This window comes from Pseudopipra pipra, chromosome 8, assembly GCF_036250125.1.
Source record: "Pseudopipra pipra isolate bDixPip1 chromosome 8, bDixPip1.hap1, whole genome shotgun sequence".
NCBI lineage: Eukaryota > Metazoa > Chordata > Aves > Passeriformes > Pipridae > Pseudopipra > Pseudopipra pipra.
Window position 1 is genome coordinate 37,339,720 of NC_087556.1, and position 18,089 is coordinate 37,357,808.

The 18,089-nt window shown below is 43.5% G+C and overlaps 1 protein-coding gene across 5 annotated transcripts in view; it reads left to right on the top strand.

Annotated features, from left to right (window-relative positions):
- Positions 1 to 1,538: 1,538 nt before the first annotated feature.
- The window catches only part of SHTN1 (shootin 1), a 60,745-nt gene continuing 44,194 nt past the window's right edge, over positions 1,539 to 18,089 (top strand). For 2 of the 5 annotated variants that reach the window (XM_064663690.1, XM_064663691.1), the window contains exons 1-2: positions 1,539 to 1,697; positions 11,126 to 11,178. In XM_064663690.1, the coding sequence (XP_064519760.1) occupies positions 1,640 to 1,697; positions 11,126 to 11,178 (111 nt within the window). In that variant the 5' untranslated portion in view covers positions 1,539 to 1,639. Of the gene's footprint in view, positions 1,698 to 11,125; positions 11,179 to 15,267; positions 15,287 to 18,089 lie in introns of those variants that run through there. The other 3 variants (XM_064663688.1, XM_064663687.1, XM_064663689.1) reach the window with 3 other exon arrangements.

Here is an 18,089-nt window from a genome sequence, read left to right on the forward strand (position 1 = left end):
AACAGGGATCATCAGAGGACAGCAGAGAGAAATGTGTTCTTTTGAAAGGAACATAGCAGGTCCCTGTCAAAGCCTTTCACCTTCTTATTGTTCCAAAATTGCCATTAAGTGCTGGACACTGGCATGTAGTTGTTTCTCTTGGATCTTCACAAACAGAAATGCAACCTTCCAATTATAATTTTTTTTAAACCTTTTAGCCTTCTTTGTACCAAGGCACTCAAACAGCACTTTTATGTTCCCATCACTCCTCTGGGCTGTGCAGGGATCCTTAGTGGAAAGTTGCCCTATGGAAGTCATGCAAAAGGGCTTATTAAAAATGCAGCACCACACTGGCAGCTGTGTGGGGAGTGGAGCAGGATGGCTTTGTCCTGGCTCATGGGGGACTGACCATGTGGGAGACCCTGCCTGGGGTCTGGAGGGAAAGGAGTCATGGCCTCTGCTGACCATGCCAGCTGGGTTATGGGGACATGTGTCTCCACGGGCCAGGGGGCCCGCTGGATTTTTCCTCTCGTTTGCAGAGGGATATGGACAGGCTGGATCGATGGGCTGAGACCAACAGCGTGAGGTTCAACAAGACCAAGTGCCAGGTTCTACATTTTGGCCACAACACCCCCCTGCAGTGCTGCAAGCTGGGGACAGACTGGCTGGAAAGCTGCCCAGTGGAAAAGGACCTGGGGGTGCTGATCGACAGTGGCTGAACATGTGCCAGCATGTTCCCAGGTGGGCAAGAAGGCCAAGGGCATCCTGGCCTGGATCAGGAATAGTGTGGCTAGCAGCAGCAGGGCAGTGATTGTCCCTCTGTTCTCAGCGCTGGTGAGGCCACATCTTGAGTGCTGTGCCCAGTCTGGGCCCCTCACTGCGAGAAGGACATTGAGGTGCTGGAGTGAGTTCAGAGAAGGGCAATGGAGCTGGCGAAGGGTCTGGAGCACAAGTCCTGTGAGGAGCAGCTGAGGGAGCCGGGGGGGCTCAGCCTGGAGAAAAGGAGGCTCAGGGGGACCTCATCACTCTCTGCAACTCCCTGACAGGAGGGTGCATCCAGGCGGGGGTCGGGCTCTGCTCCCAAGGAACAAGGGATAGGATGAGAGGAAACGACCTCAAGCTGTGCCAGGGGAGGTTTAGGTTGGACATGAGGAGGAATTTCTCCACAGAAAGGGTGATCAGACATTGGAACGGGCTGCCCAGGGAGGTGGTGGAGTCACCGTCCCTGGAGGTGTTTAAGGAAAGCCTGGACGTGGCACTCAGTGCCATGGGCTGGGTGACGTGGTGGTGTTCGGTCACAGCCTGGACTCGATGATCTCAGAGGTCTCGGCCACCCGAATGGGTTCCGCGACTCCGCTCACAGCCAGGCCGTGCCCGTGCAGGCTCGGGGCGGGCGCTGAGGGCGCTCCGGGTACCCGGGCCCGCCGCGCCCCGCCCGCCGGCGCTGCCCGCGGAGCCGCCGCGCCCGCACCCGCACATGCTCACTGGGGCGCCGCGGGAGTCTGGGCATGTGCAGAGCGGAGCGGGCCGGGCCCGCCGCGCCCCGGGGCTGCGGCCGCCGCCGCCCTCCCGCTCACAGGTGAGGCCGCGCTCGGCGGGGCGGGCGCAGCGCTGCGGGGCAGCCGCCGGCCCGCGGCGGCGGTGGCTGCGGCGGGGCACGATGAACAGCTCCGACGAGGAGAAGCAGCTGGAGCGCCTCGCCAGCCTGAAGGACCAAGGTAGGGGTGGGCGGTGCCGCCGCCTCCGGCGCTGGAAGAGCGCGGCTCCCCCCGCGGGGCTCAGGCTCGGCCGGCGGGAGCGCGGCCGCCGCGGGGCGAGGGGAACGGGGCGCGGCGGGGCGGGCGCGGCCTGGGCGTCCCACAGCCCCCCTTCCCCGGCCTCTTTCTCTGCTCAGGCAGAGGGACACAGTAACAGCCATAGTAAAATAAATCGGGGCGGTGGAAGGTGTTGGCTCTTCCCCGTGTGAGCGCCTGCCTCGGTGCCCGCAGGTGAAGATGGGTTGGGGTCCTGTCCAACCTCATTGATGCCGTGGTGGTGTGAGCGCGGGCGTCGCGGGGTCGATGGCGGGAGGCCGAGGCGCTGCAGCACATGGCAGCCGGGGCAGAGTGCTCCGTGTGCGGGTCACACGGCCCGCACCCGGGGCTGCTCCCCAGGGACCCCCATCCCCGCCTTGCCATCCCTCTGGGGAGCTGAGCCTCGCGTGGAGGCCGCGCTGTGCCTGACCTGGCATCATGTCCCACCTCCCGCTCAGCCTGCAGGACCCGATCCCAACCCAGCCCGTCCAAGCCCTGCCGTCCCGCTGCCCATCAGTGAGCACGCTTCCCGCCGATAGCTCCGGGCTCGCCCTGGTGCGCCCTCAGTTTGTGGGGAGTGTTTGTAGCTGCGGTGTAAATGGAAGGCAGTGCCTGGCCTGGACCGCTTTGGTGCCGTGTGTGAGTCAGTTTCTGGTTTGGAAATTGATTTGCCGTAGAACAGCCCGGTACCTCCGCGTGGTGCAGGGGCACTTTCAGGAGCGCGTGGTTGGACTCAGAAACTAAACCACTGTCATCTTTAATCCTCTGGAAGAAGGGGCATGGAAAAGAGCTTGGATGCTTATGAAGCAGCCCATTTTGTAACCCTGTTGCTATCCAGCAACCAGGTTGATCCAGCAAAGTATCTGCCTTAGTTAATCATGTAGGCAATGTTTGAAGATCCAGCTTTACCAGCTGTTTAAATTCTGGACGTCTGCTTGTGAGTGTGCATCAAGTGCCTGGTGCCTCCTGTCTCACAGAAGCTGTAGGTCTGAAGTAGCCACACTGCAATCCCCTGCTGGTAATTCCCACAACTGAGTTCTCCTGGTCTCCTATGAGCCTGGGAGGAGCTATTTGGAAAAGACCTGTTGGACAAAGTTACGTAAAACAGTGAAATTATGACAGTGTGATCAGTGCCCATTTTTCCACCATTCATTCTGACTGTAAATGTGCTTAACCACCTTTGCTGTATAGCAGAAGCTTTTCCTAACCAAATTTCATCTGTTCATCTGTTTAAGGTCTGTTTATGACCTGCTCTGGCACTTACTTTTTTGGTTGTTGTACACTCAGGATTGGAAATCATGATGACCAGCTGCACAGGTTAGATTCTGCCTTGGAAGGGTTCAGTGGGTGTAAAATGATAATCTTATAGCCGTGTGTTTTGATACTTTGGGACCAAAAAATAAGGCTAAAAATCTGTGGGTTTTTGCTGACAGACTGCTTCCCTCCAGTACTGTTGCCTCCAGAGGAGTTGTCTGTGCCAAGAGGATAGTTGTTAAAATGTCAATAATCAGTTGCAAAAAAGATATGTTTGGGTTAATCTTTAAAGAAAACCAAGCCTCTTGAAATTATTTAGAGTGGGGCTTTAGTTCTGCTGTATGAATGTCTTCTGCTCCAGTAGGCTGGGTATCCTTTAATCTCTAATGAAATTTTACAGGACTACAGGAATTAGTTCAAGGGAAAGTTACTGTAACTTGAGGACTGGCTAAGATCCACTTGAGCTGTTGGAATAGCAACTGTACTTGGCAAACCCAGTCCTATAAGGCACTGTTCTTGGTGGTGGTTGCTGTTCATCCCTAAACATAGGAATTATAGTATATTGTTGTGAGGCTGGCATAGGCTTTAGTGATTGTATTGCTGATGAGAAAGTTGCTTTATATGGGTGAAAAGTTAGCCTGTGGAAAAAAAATTTAAAATACTCTTCCATATCCTGTTTTGCATCTAAAACTATACAAAAAATATGGTAGCACACATAGTTAAATTAATAGTTAAATTGTGTTAACTGACAAGTCTGAGGAGCCCAAAGTAAAAAATCTAAGCAATTAAAAGGTAATGAGATGCATAAAATTATTCTAACAGTAATGAACTAAATATTGTTACTATAGGTAAGTAAATTTGCTTAGTCTTTATATGCTGTAAATTTGAATAGATAATGTCCTCTCCATTCTTACTGATAACAAAACAAGACTATTTTAGATACTGCCAACTTGCCTCAAGTAAGTTTAGGGTGGTCTGTTAAACAGATGCAGCATGAAAAGAGGAGGTGAGAAAGTCTTTATTTTCCTCTTTATTGCTTCCAGATGTAGATAACAGTATTATTTTGGAAATAGATATGGTTGGTGGAAGGATCTGCTGTCGCTGAATATTTGGGGTAATGAATACTTACTTGTCTTATCTTATTGCATTTAGAGTGGTATATGGCTTCAGATTACTGTAGCATTATGGTCTGTAGTCAGATTTTTGAAAAACACAAATTGATTTGGAGGGGTTTCAGAGAACATTCGTTCAGTAGCCCTTGTTTGGTTCTCTCTCAGGATGTGTTTTTCTACTCTTGAGAAACCTGCCTGACACCAGGTAAATGAACTGTCTGAGAAGTGATGCAGAAGGTGGAGGGGAAGCAAAGAGCAGTGTAGGTGGCTGGCTGCTGTCACATCCCCACTGCTGCTCATACTCTTCCTAAACAAGGGCGGTGGAGTGAACCCGAGGCAGGGTTTCGTAGCCGCCCGCTCCGTTCTCAGTGGCAGCTGTGAAGATGTCTGGGGCTTGGGCAAGTTCACTTGGCTGTTTGGCAGAGCTCTGAATGGCAACAGGGACACTGAAGCTCTGTGTGCAAGATATGCTTATCTCTCACCCGTGCTGAATTTTCCAAGTCCTGTGTGTTAGACTCAGATACCTGATACTGATCATTCTTCAGCCTCCTCCATTACCAAGTTTAAGGTGAGCACCACAAAGGAACATGATCTGTGTTGATATTTAGGACTTAAAAGTGTTGCTCGAGTTTTAATCCTCAAATAGTTTTCAGAGATGGCTTGGTTTAATAAAGCAGATCCACTATAAATATTACTATTGCCTAACTCGAAGTGGTAATTCCAATGGTGCACACTTCTGTTCAACTGGCCCTTATAATTCCTATGGGTGAGACTTAAAATCGAAACAAAACCAAAACCAAATCAACTGGGCAAAATCTTGTGTTATTAGTGGTTGTTTGTAGAACCTGTGGAGTTGTAGCAAACTTGACTAACAGCTGAATCATAACAGTAGTTGATTACCTGCCTGAAAGATTGCCTTGTTTCTCTTTGGTTTTATTGGCACTGTAGGTACTTTTGCCCTTAAAGACAGTTACCTTCTGACGTAGTTGCTTTTCTGTTCAGTTGAAAACAGCAGTCAGCAACCAAAATACCTGGAGTTATAAACTAGGTAAAATTGCACTTCAGCAATGCCACTGTCATAGTCACATTTCTGGTCATTTTGCTACATTACAGTGGTTAACAACTATTGATAACTACGTATATACTGAACAAGTTTATATTGCCTGGATTTTTTTAATAAGTCTGAAATGTCTAGTCTTACTCTGTGTTTGCTGGTTGAATTTGACGAAGTGTGATGATTTCCAGTCTCTAGTCCCTAGTCCCAAACATTGTGACTCTATATGTGTTGTTTGTTTGTTTGTTTGTTGTGGGTTTTTTTGTTTTAATTAAGATCTATTTGATCTTAAAACTTTTTTTAGAATGTCAGAACCTTTGAATAAGGGAATATCATATATCTTCTAAGGAACAGAGCAGACTGACAATCTGACAGCAATATCTCAGAGTAGTACTATTTAGGAATATGCTATTGACAAGCTCTTAATGTGATTTGTTAAATTTATTTTTCTTTGTGCCTGGTGGTTAATTTTTATGGCCAGAGGAATTTCTTAGGACACCTTGTTGGCTGCTGTGTTCCCCTCTGTAGTCATCTGCTCTGCAGATTTTTTCCAGTGTACGTGTCTGTATATGTTCATCACAGCAGCCATCCTTCCCCAGCAGAGCCCATCCTGCTGGAGTGTTTTCTTCGTATATTACTGTGGAATGTTTTTCCCGCTTCAGTGTCTTGTGTTGAACCATGTCTGGTTTTCAGAAACTCACAAAGGCAAATCTTTTGGTGTGAACTTAGGTGGTTGGGCTTTATCAGGCAGTGGTGTGTTTAGTTCTCCTGCCCAGTTTCCGGGAAGCTGTAAGACTGCAGGTTGCAAATTTGGGGTCTCATTAAAAAAATGTATTTGTACACTCTTTTCGAGATTTGAGTAAAACCAAAGGATATGGGAACACAGATGCAGGGTCTGACTGACAGGAATTGTACTGAACACTTGCCTTTGTATATTTACACAGGTGATTTTTATTTGTTTGTTTTTAAGGGCTGTTTGGTAGTTGAGCTGTGTAGGTTTCAGCTGGTGATTTGTGAGCAAAAGCTTGGTTTGTCCATGTAAGCTTTAGGCCTAATAATAGGTTTATATACTGTGAGTCAAGATTTGGAGTCACTGTAAAGTAAGGAGTATAACACCATCACATAGATTCACCTTTACAGAAGGAGGAGTTAAAAATGCTGCCCAGGCATCAATTTGAAGTAGTTTGCACGTGGCTGGTGCTGTACCACATCCTGTTGAAATTGAGATTGTCTGGGCAAAAGGGATCCTTGAGCCTAAAATGGGGAACAAGAGAAAAATTCATCCCTTTTGGCTTTTGTTTATCCTCTTGACAGCACTTCACAGATCTTGTGCATACTGTGCTTCTAGGGTGACCTGTTTGAGAGACATTTGGCCTCATTCTTCCTGCTCCAAGTACACTGGGAGGAGGAATGTGGTGGCAGCAATTCCATTAAAGCTTCTGGTTCTGACAGGGGTAATTATGTCTCTAATGATACATCCAAAAAGCCAGGTGTTAGTTTACTTCTACCAACAAAAAAATGACTTAATTAGAATGGCTTGTTTCATTTGGAGCAGAGGACTTCTTGCACTGTAAGCTCTTTCTCCTGCCTCTACCAGTAAATACATGCCTGGTCCATAGTCTAGATGTATAAGCAGTGGAATGACACTTGCTTCCTTTGACAGCTCTACTTACTTTTTGATTAAATAAGTAGGTTTGAAATGCTGAAGTGGCATTACTTATTGATTTGGCATGGAAGGGCTCTCACTCTACTCAAAGGCCACCCTGATTTGCAACATAAATGCTAAGGTATATGCATGTAGCATTTTTAAAGTTTGTGGTGTTGGGTTTTTTTCCTTTAATTTCTGTTTTTTAATATACAGCTTTGGAAAAGGGGTTGATTAATTTTTCAATAAAAAGAGTAGAAAGAGTCTCACCACCTCACTCTGTGCAAATGGAGGAGTCTTTTCTGTTGTTCACTATGAATTATAGTCATTACATACTTTTACCCTTATGACCTTGTTTTACTAATAAGTGCTTTTTAGCCATAGTAAATATCTAATACATAAAACATCTAATTTAGGTAATACTTGTCTTTTGGTAGCAAATCCTGGTTCAGGAGACACAGATTCACAAATAAAAATCAAAAGACTAAGTTATAATTAAGGGAGCTTCTGCATACAAAGTTGCATACTTAATTTAGTGCAGATAAAGTGTTCACAGGACAGTCCCCTCTGGCCAACTGAGCTGTGGAGTGAGAAGCTGGTGAATGTGTGGTTGTTGTAAAGGAACATGCTGTGTTCCCTCCTGTTGGCTGTTTTGGGGTTTTATTGTTTTACCGTAAGAAAGAGCAGGGTTGGCTGGGAACATGTTTGGGGTGGGTTAAGAGCCGTAGCCCAAAATATTCGGTTATTTTCTCCTTTTCCCTGCTTTCTTCTCTCCTTAGTCTTGAAGTTGTTGCCCTCATACTGTGTAAAGATAACCTGAAGCAGAAAAATGCGATTTGTGTCCTAATAAATTGTATATATCATACTGCTGTATATCAGGAATTATTCTACTACAGATAAAGTTAGTGTCAGACAGCAACAGTATCCCAAGAGATCTCTCATACATATCTGTTACAGTTATTCAGGATTCACTAGGGACTGATGAGTTCAACATGGGCGTTTTACTACCAATATATGCTACAATATTGATTCTTTAAGAAAATGATATATAGTTCTGGAATTTTAGTAGCACCTTTAGTGAAGTGTCTTCACTTGTTTGTTTCATTCACTACAAATGTGAAGAGATGTCTTTATTCCAGGATAAATTATATAGAGCATAATCTGAATGAGTCAGGATGACATGTAAGAAGTTTTCAGTTGCTCAGGTGAAGTTGTCACGTATATTGTATGAGTGCCTTCATAGGTTAAGGAGAAGGAGTTCTATCTCTTGGAGAAAGTTTAGGGAAGTCCTTGTACAAAGGATTTGTTGCTTGTGAATCTATAAAGAGTGGTAATGATATCTCCTAATCTACCAAAGAGGGGTTTTAAGGCTAAATTGTCTGTATGGCATTTGGACCGTGTGAACTGTTGCCTTATATTCCTCCAGTTACTGACTGTTCTAGTCAGTTCTAGAGCAAAGAGATCGTTGTTTCCTTTATGCCCTTTGGTGCTTCAGTGAAGGTTATGTATGTAGGCATTTTTTTTTAGATGGCCTCAGAACTTCATTGTACATTAAACACCTGAAAAACTTCATATCAAAACTTCCCAACAACCCCCACCCCCAACGTTAAAAAAATAAAATCCACCAACTTTCAACTTCTGCCTTTGCAGAGAATCTGATCCACAGCAGATGGGGTTGCCATCCAGGATGAACAACCTGATTTTAAGATACCAGATCCTTACTATGCATTAGCTGTATTCAAGGAAGAACGAAAGTTTTGCAGTGACAGTGAGGGGGTGGGCACAGTAAAAAGGCACTGAAGAAAGTGTGTGAGTGCAGCATGAAGTGGCTGCTGAGTTTCTGTTTGCATTCCACGACAAACCTGCTGTGGATCCGCAGTGAAAGAGGGAAGGGCTGCCCTGAACAGGCAGTTTAATTCCCAGTCTCACCCAGGTGAGCCCTTACTGGGGATTTTTGGACTGTTGTGTAAGTGTTCTTGTTTCTGGTAGCTTGTTCTTGTATCCATGCCTTAAGGGCTCATGATTCAGAGTCCTCTGTTCAGGGAGCATGTGAAGAGAGCTGTTAAAGGCGTGGCAAATCTATATTTTTCAGTCATTTATAAAGTATCGAATAGCAAGTATGAGTTTGCCTTAAAGGTGAGCAAACAGTAGCAGTTTCCAAGTATGAAGAAACTTGAATTGTATCTGTCAATAACAGTTTTCATTCCTTTTTTTGCATCTGGATGCTAGAAATCTCTTTTCTTGCTTTCCTCCAGGGAACAGGGAAATGATTTGAAAGTGGAACAGTGATCAGGAGGCTTAGCTTTGCGTTCCTGAGTAGGAAACATGTTATTTCACTGTAGGTGCTCTGTCTTGGAGCAATTGCAGCAGTATGGTTTCTTGCCTGTTCATCTGCCTGTTGTGTTTTTTCTTCTGTTTCCTGAGTATGGGAGGTGGGCAGGAAATTTGGTAGATAAGAAGTGGGGGCAAGTAAAGGGATGGGTAGGAGACCTTGGTTTTACTGGTGCAGGGATGCAGGGCACAATTTTAAGAAACCTGATTTTGTTCGTTCAACTCTTTAGTAGATTTCCCTTTTTACTTGGATGAGCAGGAGTGAGGATTTTTTCCATCTCTTTAACAGTTTTCTTGTGAGTTTGCATGTGGACTTCACTTTAAGCTTTTTTATTTAACTTTTTTTTCTTGGAGAGCCTAGAAATTTTTCTGCATGGGTTGGTCACGGCAGAGCTGAGATTCTGGCTGAGAGATTTCTGTCATTCCTGTATTCTCTTTCTAGCTAATACAGTCAGCAGGGCCTTGTTGTGACCCCATTGCTGGTCAGGGCACACAGGGAGCAGAGTCCTGTTTTGAGTTGCTAGCCAGAAGCTAATTCTGCTGCCTGTGTCCCAGACTTCATCTCTAAAGTGATGTGATCTTGAAGAAGAGAGAAGTTAGGCTAATTTGAGGTTTTTACCTCTGAGGTACTTGTGTGCTGCTGCATGCTGAAGGCAAGCAGAACAGTGATGCCAGACCTCACCTTCAGGAGTGAGTTGAATTAATTTTATTTCAGGAGATTTTGAAATGCTGGGGAGGGGAGAGAGGGCTGTCACAGCAGAGTAAATGTAACTTTGTAAGAGCTTCTTGTTTGAAGAAGTTTAACTGTCTAAAGCTAGAAAGAGGTAGTAGGTTTTCTGGTGGCTGATCTAAGCAGTCTACGTGTTCATGTCTTCAGATGTAGGGTAAGACATGTCAAGAGGAAACTCTAACATCTCTGATATTAGCAGCTGAAAACTATCTATTCATACCCTTTATCCAGTTTAAATTAGCTTGAAATCCTGTATGCTAGTATAGCTTCTGCTAGGTACAGGGCAAAAATTTGAGGAGATGCCGAGGGACTGGAATAAGATCCGTAGTGATGTCAACAGTCCCTTCGTTCCACTCTTGCAGTATGTCTTGAAGACCGACCAGTGTTCCTTTCTAGAAAAGTTTGTTTCTCTAAGTTTGGAGGTGTATTCAGCTTCTTTCTGGTGACAATAAAATTCCTATGGTCTCGAAGGCCGAACAGCCCATGTGGGACACACTGAAATAAGAATGGAATTGGGAAGTTGTGGCAATGATGGCACATCCCTGAGGCAGTAAAATAAAAGGTTTACGAGGGGCACACAAAAATATGCAGTAAACTGAAAGTTTAATTGGTAGCTGATAGATTGTTTCTGCACATTATTTACTGGTTTGAAACAATGGCCTCCCAGAATCCTGGAGGTTGATCCCTTTCCTGCTGATCCCTGCAGCTGAGCTCTTGTGATCTTGGGCAAATCGTACAATCTTTTCTTGTCTCCATGGGGAGTTTAAAGACAAAAAATACCTTTCATAGGACTCTTGTTGGAAGAAAATGTTAATAAACATATAAATACAGAAAGGTGCTCAGCTACTCTGGAGGTACCTATGTATGGCATTAACTGTGTTTTCTGGCATTGATCTGTAACCTGAGCCAGTGTGGGATTAAAATGGTGACTGCAAACCAGTATATTCACCTTGTATTTTTGAACTCAATCAATGAGATTGTTTAACTCTACATTGATCAAAAATTGATTGTTTTGGGAGCTACCATCTTTTTCAGACACTTTCTAATTGCTTCAATTCTAGAAGGATATCCAGTTCATAGGCCATTAATAGGCTGTTAATGAAGTTTATGACCCATGTTATTTAAGAAGTCTGTGTAAGCATACAGAAGAGTTTTCAATTTAATGAAATGGAGAGCTAATTTGGGAAGAGGTGCTGCTATATTAACTCTTTTTTTTTTCTTGTATAGCTATTGGTGAATATGAAGAGCTTAGAGCAGAAAATAAGAAAACGAAAGAAGAGGTTTGTATATATAACAATTATTCATTTAATACTAAAATGCTAAATATCAGAGTATCTTGTTGACTATGGCAGGTTTTTGTCTACTTTTTTGAGTTCACTGATACTTACTAGTAATAAGCATTACTTGTACCTGTATGTTTTAAGGAGCAATAAGTGCAACTCCCAGAACTATTCTGGCTGTCCCACTCCAGAAAGGTTTGTATAAATATATTTTAAGTGATGGCTGCTCTACCCACTTTGCCTGTGATTACAGTGTGAGCACAGACCAACTCATGTGTTTAGATAAAATTGTTTCTCTTGGATCTAAAGCTTTATTTATTACGACTTGATTTGCACAAGGGACAGACTTACTGAAAAGAAAAAATAGAATAACTTCCCTTACCCAGCCCTTCTGAAGATTCAGAATGTAGGAATATGATTTCTAAAGGTATTTAAAATCTTCCCCTTCCCATTCCTCCTTCAAATCTCACCCAGTTTTTAATAGGAGAGCAAGATGTCCTAACTTGCAGAATGGTACTGCAGCATAAAATGAATTCTCAGGATATCACACATCTTTCTGTGACATCTGTGTGCCTGTCCAACCTGAAAAGAAGCTTTGATTGTATGGTCTGAACTTCATACATTAGTGCAAGCTTCATGTTTTTATGTTCAGAGGTACTGGAGTAAGAAATAATGCCTGCTTCCTAGACTGCTCATTGTAGTTACGCTGAACTGTCTTTCTAATACTAAAATTAAGCACATTTGGTAAGGTGTCTCTTTGGTGAGGGATCTCATTTGACGTACCTGCTTCCTGAGAGGAAGCCATTGGGAGCAGAGGACTCTGGGAGAGATGTGATGACAGTGCTGCATTGCAAAAATCCATGTCAGTGTGCAAAAGGTTTTTTTGCAGATAACCTTCCGAAAGGAACTGTGGTCGCTGAGAGCCTCTTATCAGGAGGAATGCAGAGGACTAAGTCAGTGCTACACTGTATTGTAAACAAAATTCTCCTTTCTTCAGTATTAGTGAGCTAAAGATAGAAGACACCTGTTAGTTTTCAAATCCCTGTTAGCTGCCAAGGCATGTAGCTTTAATTTTGCTTTTTCTGAAGTAATTTTGGAAGGGTCACTTTTAGTCCAGTTATAAATGGTGCAATTCAAGACTGTGTTGAGAAGACCTTGTCCTTAACTACTTTCTCATTACTAAAGAAAACTTGAAACCTGCCTTCAGTTATGATGGAGCAGTGATTCCATGTATTTCCACTGTGAGGCATGCTGCGCCTCACTCCCTCCTACCCACTGACCTCCTTGTCTTCTTCGCTGGGCTTCTTGCTGCATTCCAGTTATGCTGTTCTACACCAGTCTCAGATAGCCTGGGAAATCTGTCCTCTATTTTCACTATTCAGAAGAAGTGCTCAGAAGAAAAGGCTCCCTTTGTATCAGGACAAAGAGAAGAGAAATTAATTTTTTTAGAAGGTGACTTGCAGACTATTTGTGGAAAGTACCACACAGGAGTTAGATAGGTGTCTGTGTGTATGTGCTTTTGACAAAGTTGGTGGGAGATTTTTCTAAGTCACTGCTGCAGCCGTATGGCTTTGAGAGATGAGCTGTGTGTGCAGAAATTAGCCTAGTTCTGTTAGTCACATGGAACTTGGTGGATAATGGACAGCTAACTTAAGATAAAATTTTAATTTTTGAAAATCTATGCTCTTTGTTTCATGTTTTTCCTTAAGATTAGAAAGTAAATTGACTTTTATGTAGGTTACTTTGTTCAAAGCACTACTGCTTTAAAAGGATGATAATAGACATGAAAATTCAGGAGCAGAATGCAAGATCTTTGATCCACAGTGTCTCTTCCTCATTGCCTTGAGAAACTGCCAACGTGAAGACCACTGGTGGGGTCTCTGACAATATTGCCACAGACGTTTTTTTCATTAACATTTTTAAGTACTTTCAGAAACTGAAGCAAAAACAATATTGGCAGATTATGTCTCTTAGGTCACCTTTTTTGTTGAAGTCGCTGACTGAACACGCATACCAGTCCCCCAAAGATAGATAACTAACGTTCAGTTGCACACAAATATGGGTAACTTAATATGCAGTTCTGACATATTCAGAGTCAGATCATGAATAAATATTTGACTACTTGCTAATCAGACAGAAATGACTCTGAACGCTGGTTTTGACAGTGTTTTGTCAGGCTGCCAATAGGGGGAAAAAAAGCAAGACAGCTATCCAAAACAGTAGGTGTAGTATCTCTGATACATCATTCATGATGTTTGCTCTGTTAAAGCACATGTATAGAATGGATTATATGTTTTGTCACCAAATGAGAATGGGAAAGGGATTCTGCCTTGATGACATGCTCATTGTTTCTGTAAGTAGAGTATAGCAAATGTCATTGGATACTTGTGAGCACTGTACCAAACTCATAATTTTAGAACAAGCATTAAATCTGCATAAATTTCACAATCTGTGTAAATGGGAAAGAATTGTGTCTTGTGTTGCTTAGCAATGGCTTAATTGACTATATGACTACTACGTGAACTTCTTGCATCCCAATATCTGGACTGAACAATCTCCTTCTTGTTTTTGCCCTTTGAAGGCCTTTTACTGAAGTCAGTAGGAGCTTATGTGCAAAACAGTTGGCAAAAAAGAAGCCTGTTAGTAAAGAATAGACAAGAAACCCAGGCCTCCCTGGAATTAGTGGCAAAGAATCATAAGGCTGGTGGGAGTGGGTGTGTGGCTTCCAGCTGGTTGAGTGCATCAGCTTCCCATCCTCACACTCCAGTATCAGGTTGCTGGGATGATGTGGTGCTGTCCTGGTGTTGTTCTCGCCCCCAGTACAGGCTGAGGTAATGTTAATTACTGTCTACATAGGCAGTATCTGGTTTGAACACTGATCTTTGACATGTACATGGTTTACTTGTAATTAGTCAGCATGTCAGTTCTCTGTGCTAGAAAGTAAGGTGCTGCCTCGTGGCTTTGGGGCCTTGAAGGCAAAAATCTGAAATGGAGCGGGATCGACAGATCCTCTGAACTTGTGCCTGCGAAGATGAACAATTGTGTGGAGTTATTCACAGAATGCATGGCTATTGGATTTGTTTTTAAAAATACAAATGCAACATCTCTTAATTGCTAAGAGATTATCGTTGAAACCTGTAGCTAGTTCAGGACTGGAATATTTCCAGTTTCCTTTGAGGTTTTTCAAGTGGGATAATGGTAGTATAAATATTAGATTAAAAATATACTAAATAATATTGAACAAATGCTTGTTTTCCTTTGCAGAGCTGGAACTCCTAACAAAATGAAGTTAAAAAAAGAAAATTGACAAACAATCCAGGAGTTACAGAATTCTTTATTTTTATTTGAGAGTACTCTTGAGTATGGAGCTATCCCTTCATACTGACAAGGGAAACTTCAGCAGTTACATGTACTTGAATGTGAAAAGCGAACAGCAGATTTTATAGTAATGTTATACTATTTGCCTTTTATTATTTAGGATTACTTATACTTTTATCAATTAACAATTGTACTGTATATGCCTCAGATTTCTCTTTTGAGAAATGGAGTTGGTGTGAACTTTGAAGGTGTCTGTGCAGCTTTTTGTGTACAGCTCACACTTCTAAATTTCGATATTTTTAAACTTATTTGTTTTAAAGTAAGGTCAATTTATTTTAAAGGGTGACAATAATTTTATTATGAAACTCAATTTACAGGCTTTTTTTGCATAACCTTCTAGTCTGCCTTTAACTACTTGTACTCTTTCAATCTTAACTTTTTTTAATTATTAGGAGATAAACTAGGGTTTGTTTTTTTGTTGGTTTTTTTTTTTAAGGACCTGTAACAGCTCCGCTTGCACGGCTCTGATTGCAAGACAGAAAGCAAAGTGCTTTCCATTGATCATTTCAGCAAGGGCAGCAATCTCCCACTCTCCTTTTCTTCCTCCCCTTTCATTCCGAAGCACGGTAGCAGCAAAAGGAAAATATTGAGAAAGCTGCAAGTGGGAGCAGGAATTGCTCTGCAGAGACCCAAACCTAGAGACCCTGATTGTGCAGAGAAATGTCACAGTTATGAGAAGAGTCAGCTTGCCGTGGTCCAAATGGAGCTCTCTCTGCAAATAGCACTTGAGGTGAAGTGGAATAGGTCATTTAACTTCCCCTTTCACTGCACAGGATAAGCTGTTGCTGGTGAATTTTAAAAGGAGTTTTTCCTGTCGTTGGGATAGGGAGTATACTACGTCCTCTACGTCAAGGTTTCTGTCAGTAGAAAAGTCTCATTGACTTCCATAGGCAACAGATCAGATCCTTAAAATACTAATCTTCCTGGTTTCTAAACTGAGCATTAAAGGCATTTGCTCCCTTAATATGCAGTGGGCTGAAAGCTTGCAGCATGCAGAAAAATCCATGGGTGAAGTATGCCAGCATGGCCACAGTGTTTTTTCTGTAAAATACGAAGAGGCAGCAGCTCACACTGATCCCCCTCTTGCAGCAGAGTTGTGCTCTGCAGGAACAGTCAGAAATACTACCCCTGTCTTTCACTGCCTTCCGTTCTGCCTTCTCTTCACTTCTCCAGTAAGGTGACACAAATTTTTGCTGAGGAAACTGAGAGGGAGGGCAGTGAGCAGCAGGAGTCATGCACAGATTTCCCTTCCTCACCTCTCCTGTGTAGGATTCTCTGAACAGCTTCTTTGTTAACAGGGCCACATGAAACGGTGAGTCCTCGTCCAGCACCGCTTGCTTGGCACGTCCTGCTCCTTCTGCAGCTCTGCCTTGTCTCACAGATCTTACAGCAGCTGGTGACAGACCTGTCCCCCCTACTCAGCCCCTGTCCTTTGCCTCATCCCCCCAGTGCCACGGGAAGAGAGATTGCTTGCTGGGTGCAGCGCTTTTCCTCCCCCAGGTAGCCATCAGCTCTGTGGAGGCTGCCCCTGCGGTGACACCAATGGCATCCTCGCCTTGCCCAAGAGCAGATCCTTCTCTGGGCCTTGGCCAGGGTCCTCCGGAGCCCATAGAAGGGTTCTCTTGAATTTGGCTGCCTTTGAATTGGGCTCTCCCCCCTCTTGTTACTTAACAGCAAGCTCCTTTTCCTGCAAACTCAAAGTGGCTCCTCATGTGGAAAAACTGAAAATCGAGCAAAATCGTTTCAGGGTTTTGTTTTTTTCTTCCCAGTATCCTTGTAATTGGAGTTGCACTGTAAGGAGCTCAGTCACACAGATCTCTTCCATAAGTTAACTCCTGGTGGTACGGGTATTTATTGCTGCGAACATGCACAGCTGCATGTGAGGAAGGATGTCTGGTACGCCGTGTGTGTCAGACACGTTGTGTGCCAGTCATACTTCTCCTTGGGTCATGTGTTTCTCACACTGTGGTTAATCACTGACTGTCCCTCTCCTGAAGTTTACTCATTTCTTTGAGTTCTTTCATTTACTTATCAAAGGGATTTTCTTAGAGAAGTCTATTTAACTTCTGTTTTATTCTTTCTCTGAAGAAACCTTTCCATCATAAGATCACTGATTTCAGCCCTGTGCAGTGTTAACATTAACCCCAAAATTAATAAAATTGAGGTGGTGGGAAATTCTTGAAGCATAAAAATTAGTGTCTTCCCCTCTACAAGGCTGAAGCTTTGCTTGTAATGTTATGAAAATAAACAGCATGTCCCTGTTTATTGGCTTTGAGGTTTTCCTTGCACACGGTAGGTAATGTAGGCCTCTGTTACGACCCGCCCCAGGAAAAGAGGGGGGGGGTAACCCAGGTTTTATCAAAAATTCCTTTGGGGTGGATTAAAGTGAAACGACACTAAATAATCGGTGTATGAAAACATATATTGATAAGATTTATTTTAACAATTTTGAATCAATTGTTAACATTTTTGGGTGCTGTCATAATCAATAGGTAAGCTAACATTTTTGGGTGCTGTCATAATCAATAGGTAAGCTAACATTTTTGGGTGCTGTCATAACCTTTCTGGGGAGGAGAAAAATGCATAGGGGAGAGAAAGGCAGGATAAGAGCAAGGGAGAGTAAGGGAAAGAAAAGCTGAGAGTGGACAGATGTCCATAGTCACCGCCCACGGGGTCCAGCGATGAAACTTGATAGTTGCAGCTTCCATGTCTGTCACTTGAAGTGGTGGTCTTGATCTGCTGGGGGTGAAGGAGGGAAGCCCCCACACTCCAAGAAGTTATGAATTATCATATCCATGGTCAGTGTCACGGGCCATGCCTCGAGCCTCCAACCTCTCCCTGGGCCCTGTGCAAGAGCTGCTGTGTCTGGCCTGGCTCCCGCCTTTCAAGTTTGGCAGAGGGAGGGCGGGTCCTGATTGCTCGTCAGATGTATCAATAGTCAAAAGCCTGCAAGGTCAGCTCTTATCTTTCAGGACTTCACACCTCCAGCACTGGAGGGAGGGAGGGTCCTGATTGCTCGTCAGATGTATCAATAGTCAAAAGCCTGCAAGCTCAGCTCTTGCCTTTTCAGGACTTCACACCTTCAGCACTGGAGGGAGGGAGGGGCCCGACTGCTTATCAGAGGTATCATGCAAGTCAAAAGCCTGCAAAAGTCTCCTAGAATGCATAAATCATTAACAATTTCAGTCTCTGACAGCCTCTTTTCCAAGTCTATCTGTATTAAAGAAACTAGACTTAAAGCATGCAAGGAGCTTTTACTGTTGGTGTAATGACTGTTTATATCAATTTTGGATAATGTGTCTCTCCTAAAATATCTTTGGAGTAGCTCTAAATTGGAACCTAAAATCAAGTACAACTTGCTGGTTTGGTTAGGAATTTTTTATGCATAATATCCATTGATCTTACATGACTGAGAAGAAAGAGAAATGATGCTTAGATAGGCTTCTGAACCTTATTGTGCAGGCAATTGATCTTTGTTGATTTTGCATGTTGTGACTGACTGCTAATTAAATAACTGGGATCAGTGTTTTATT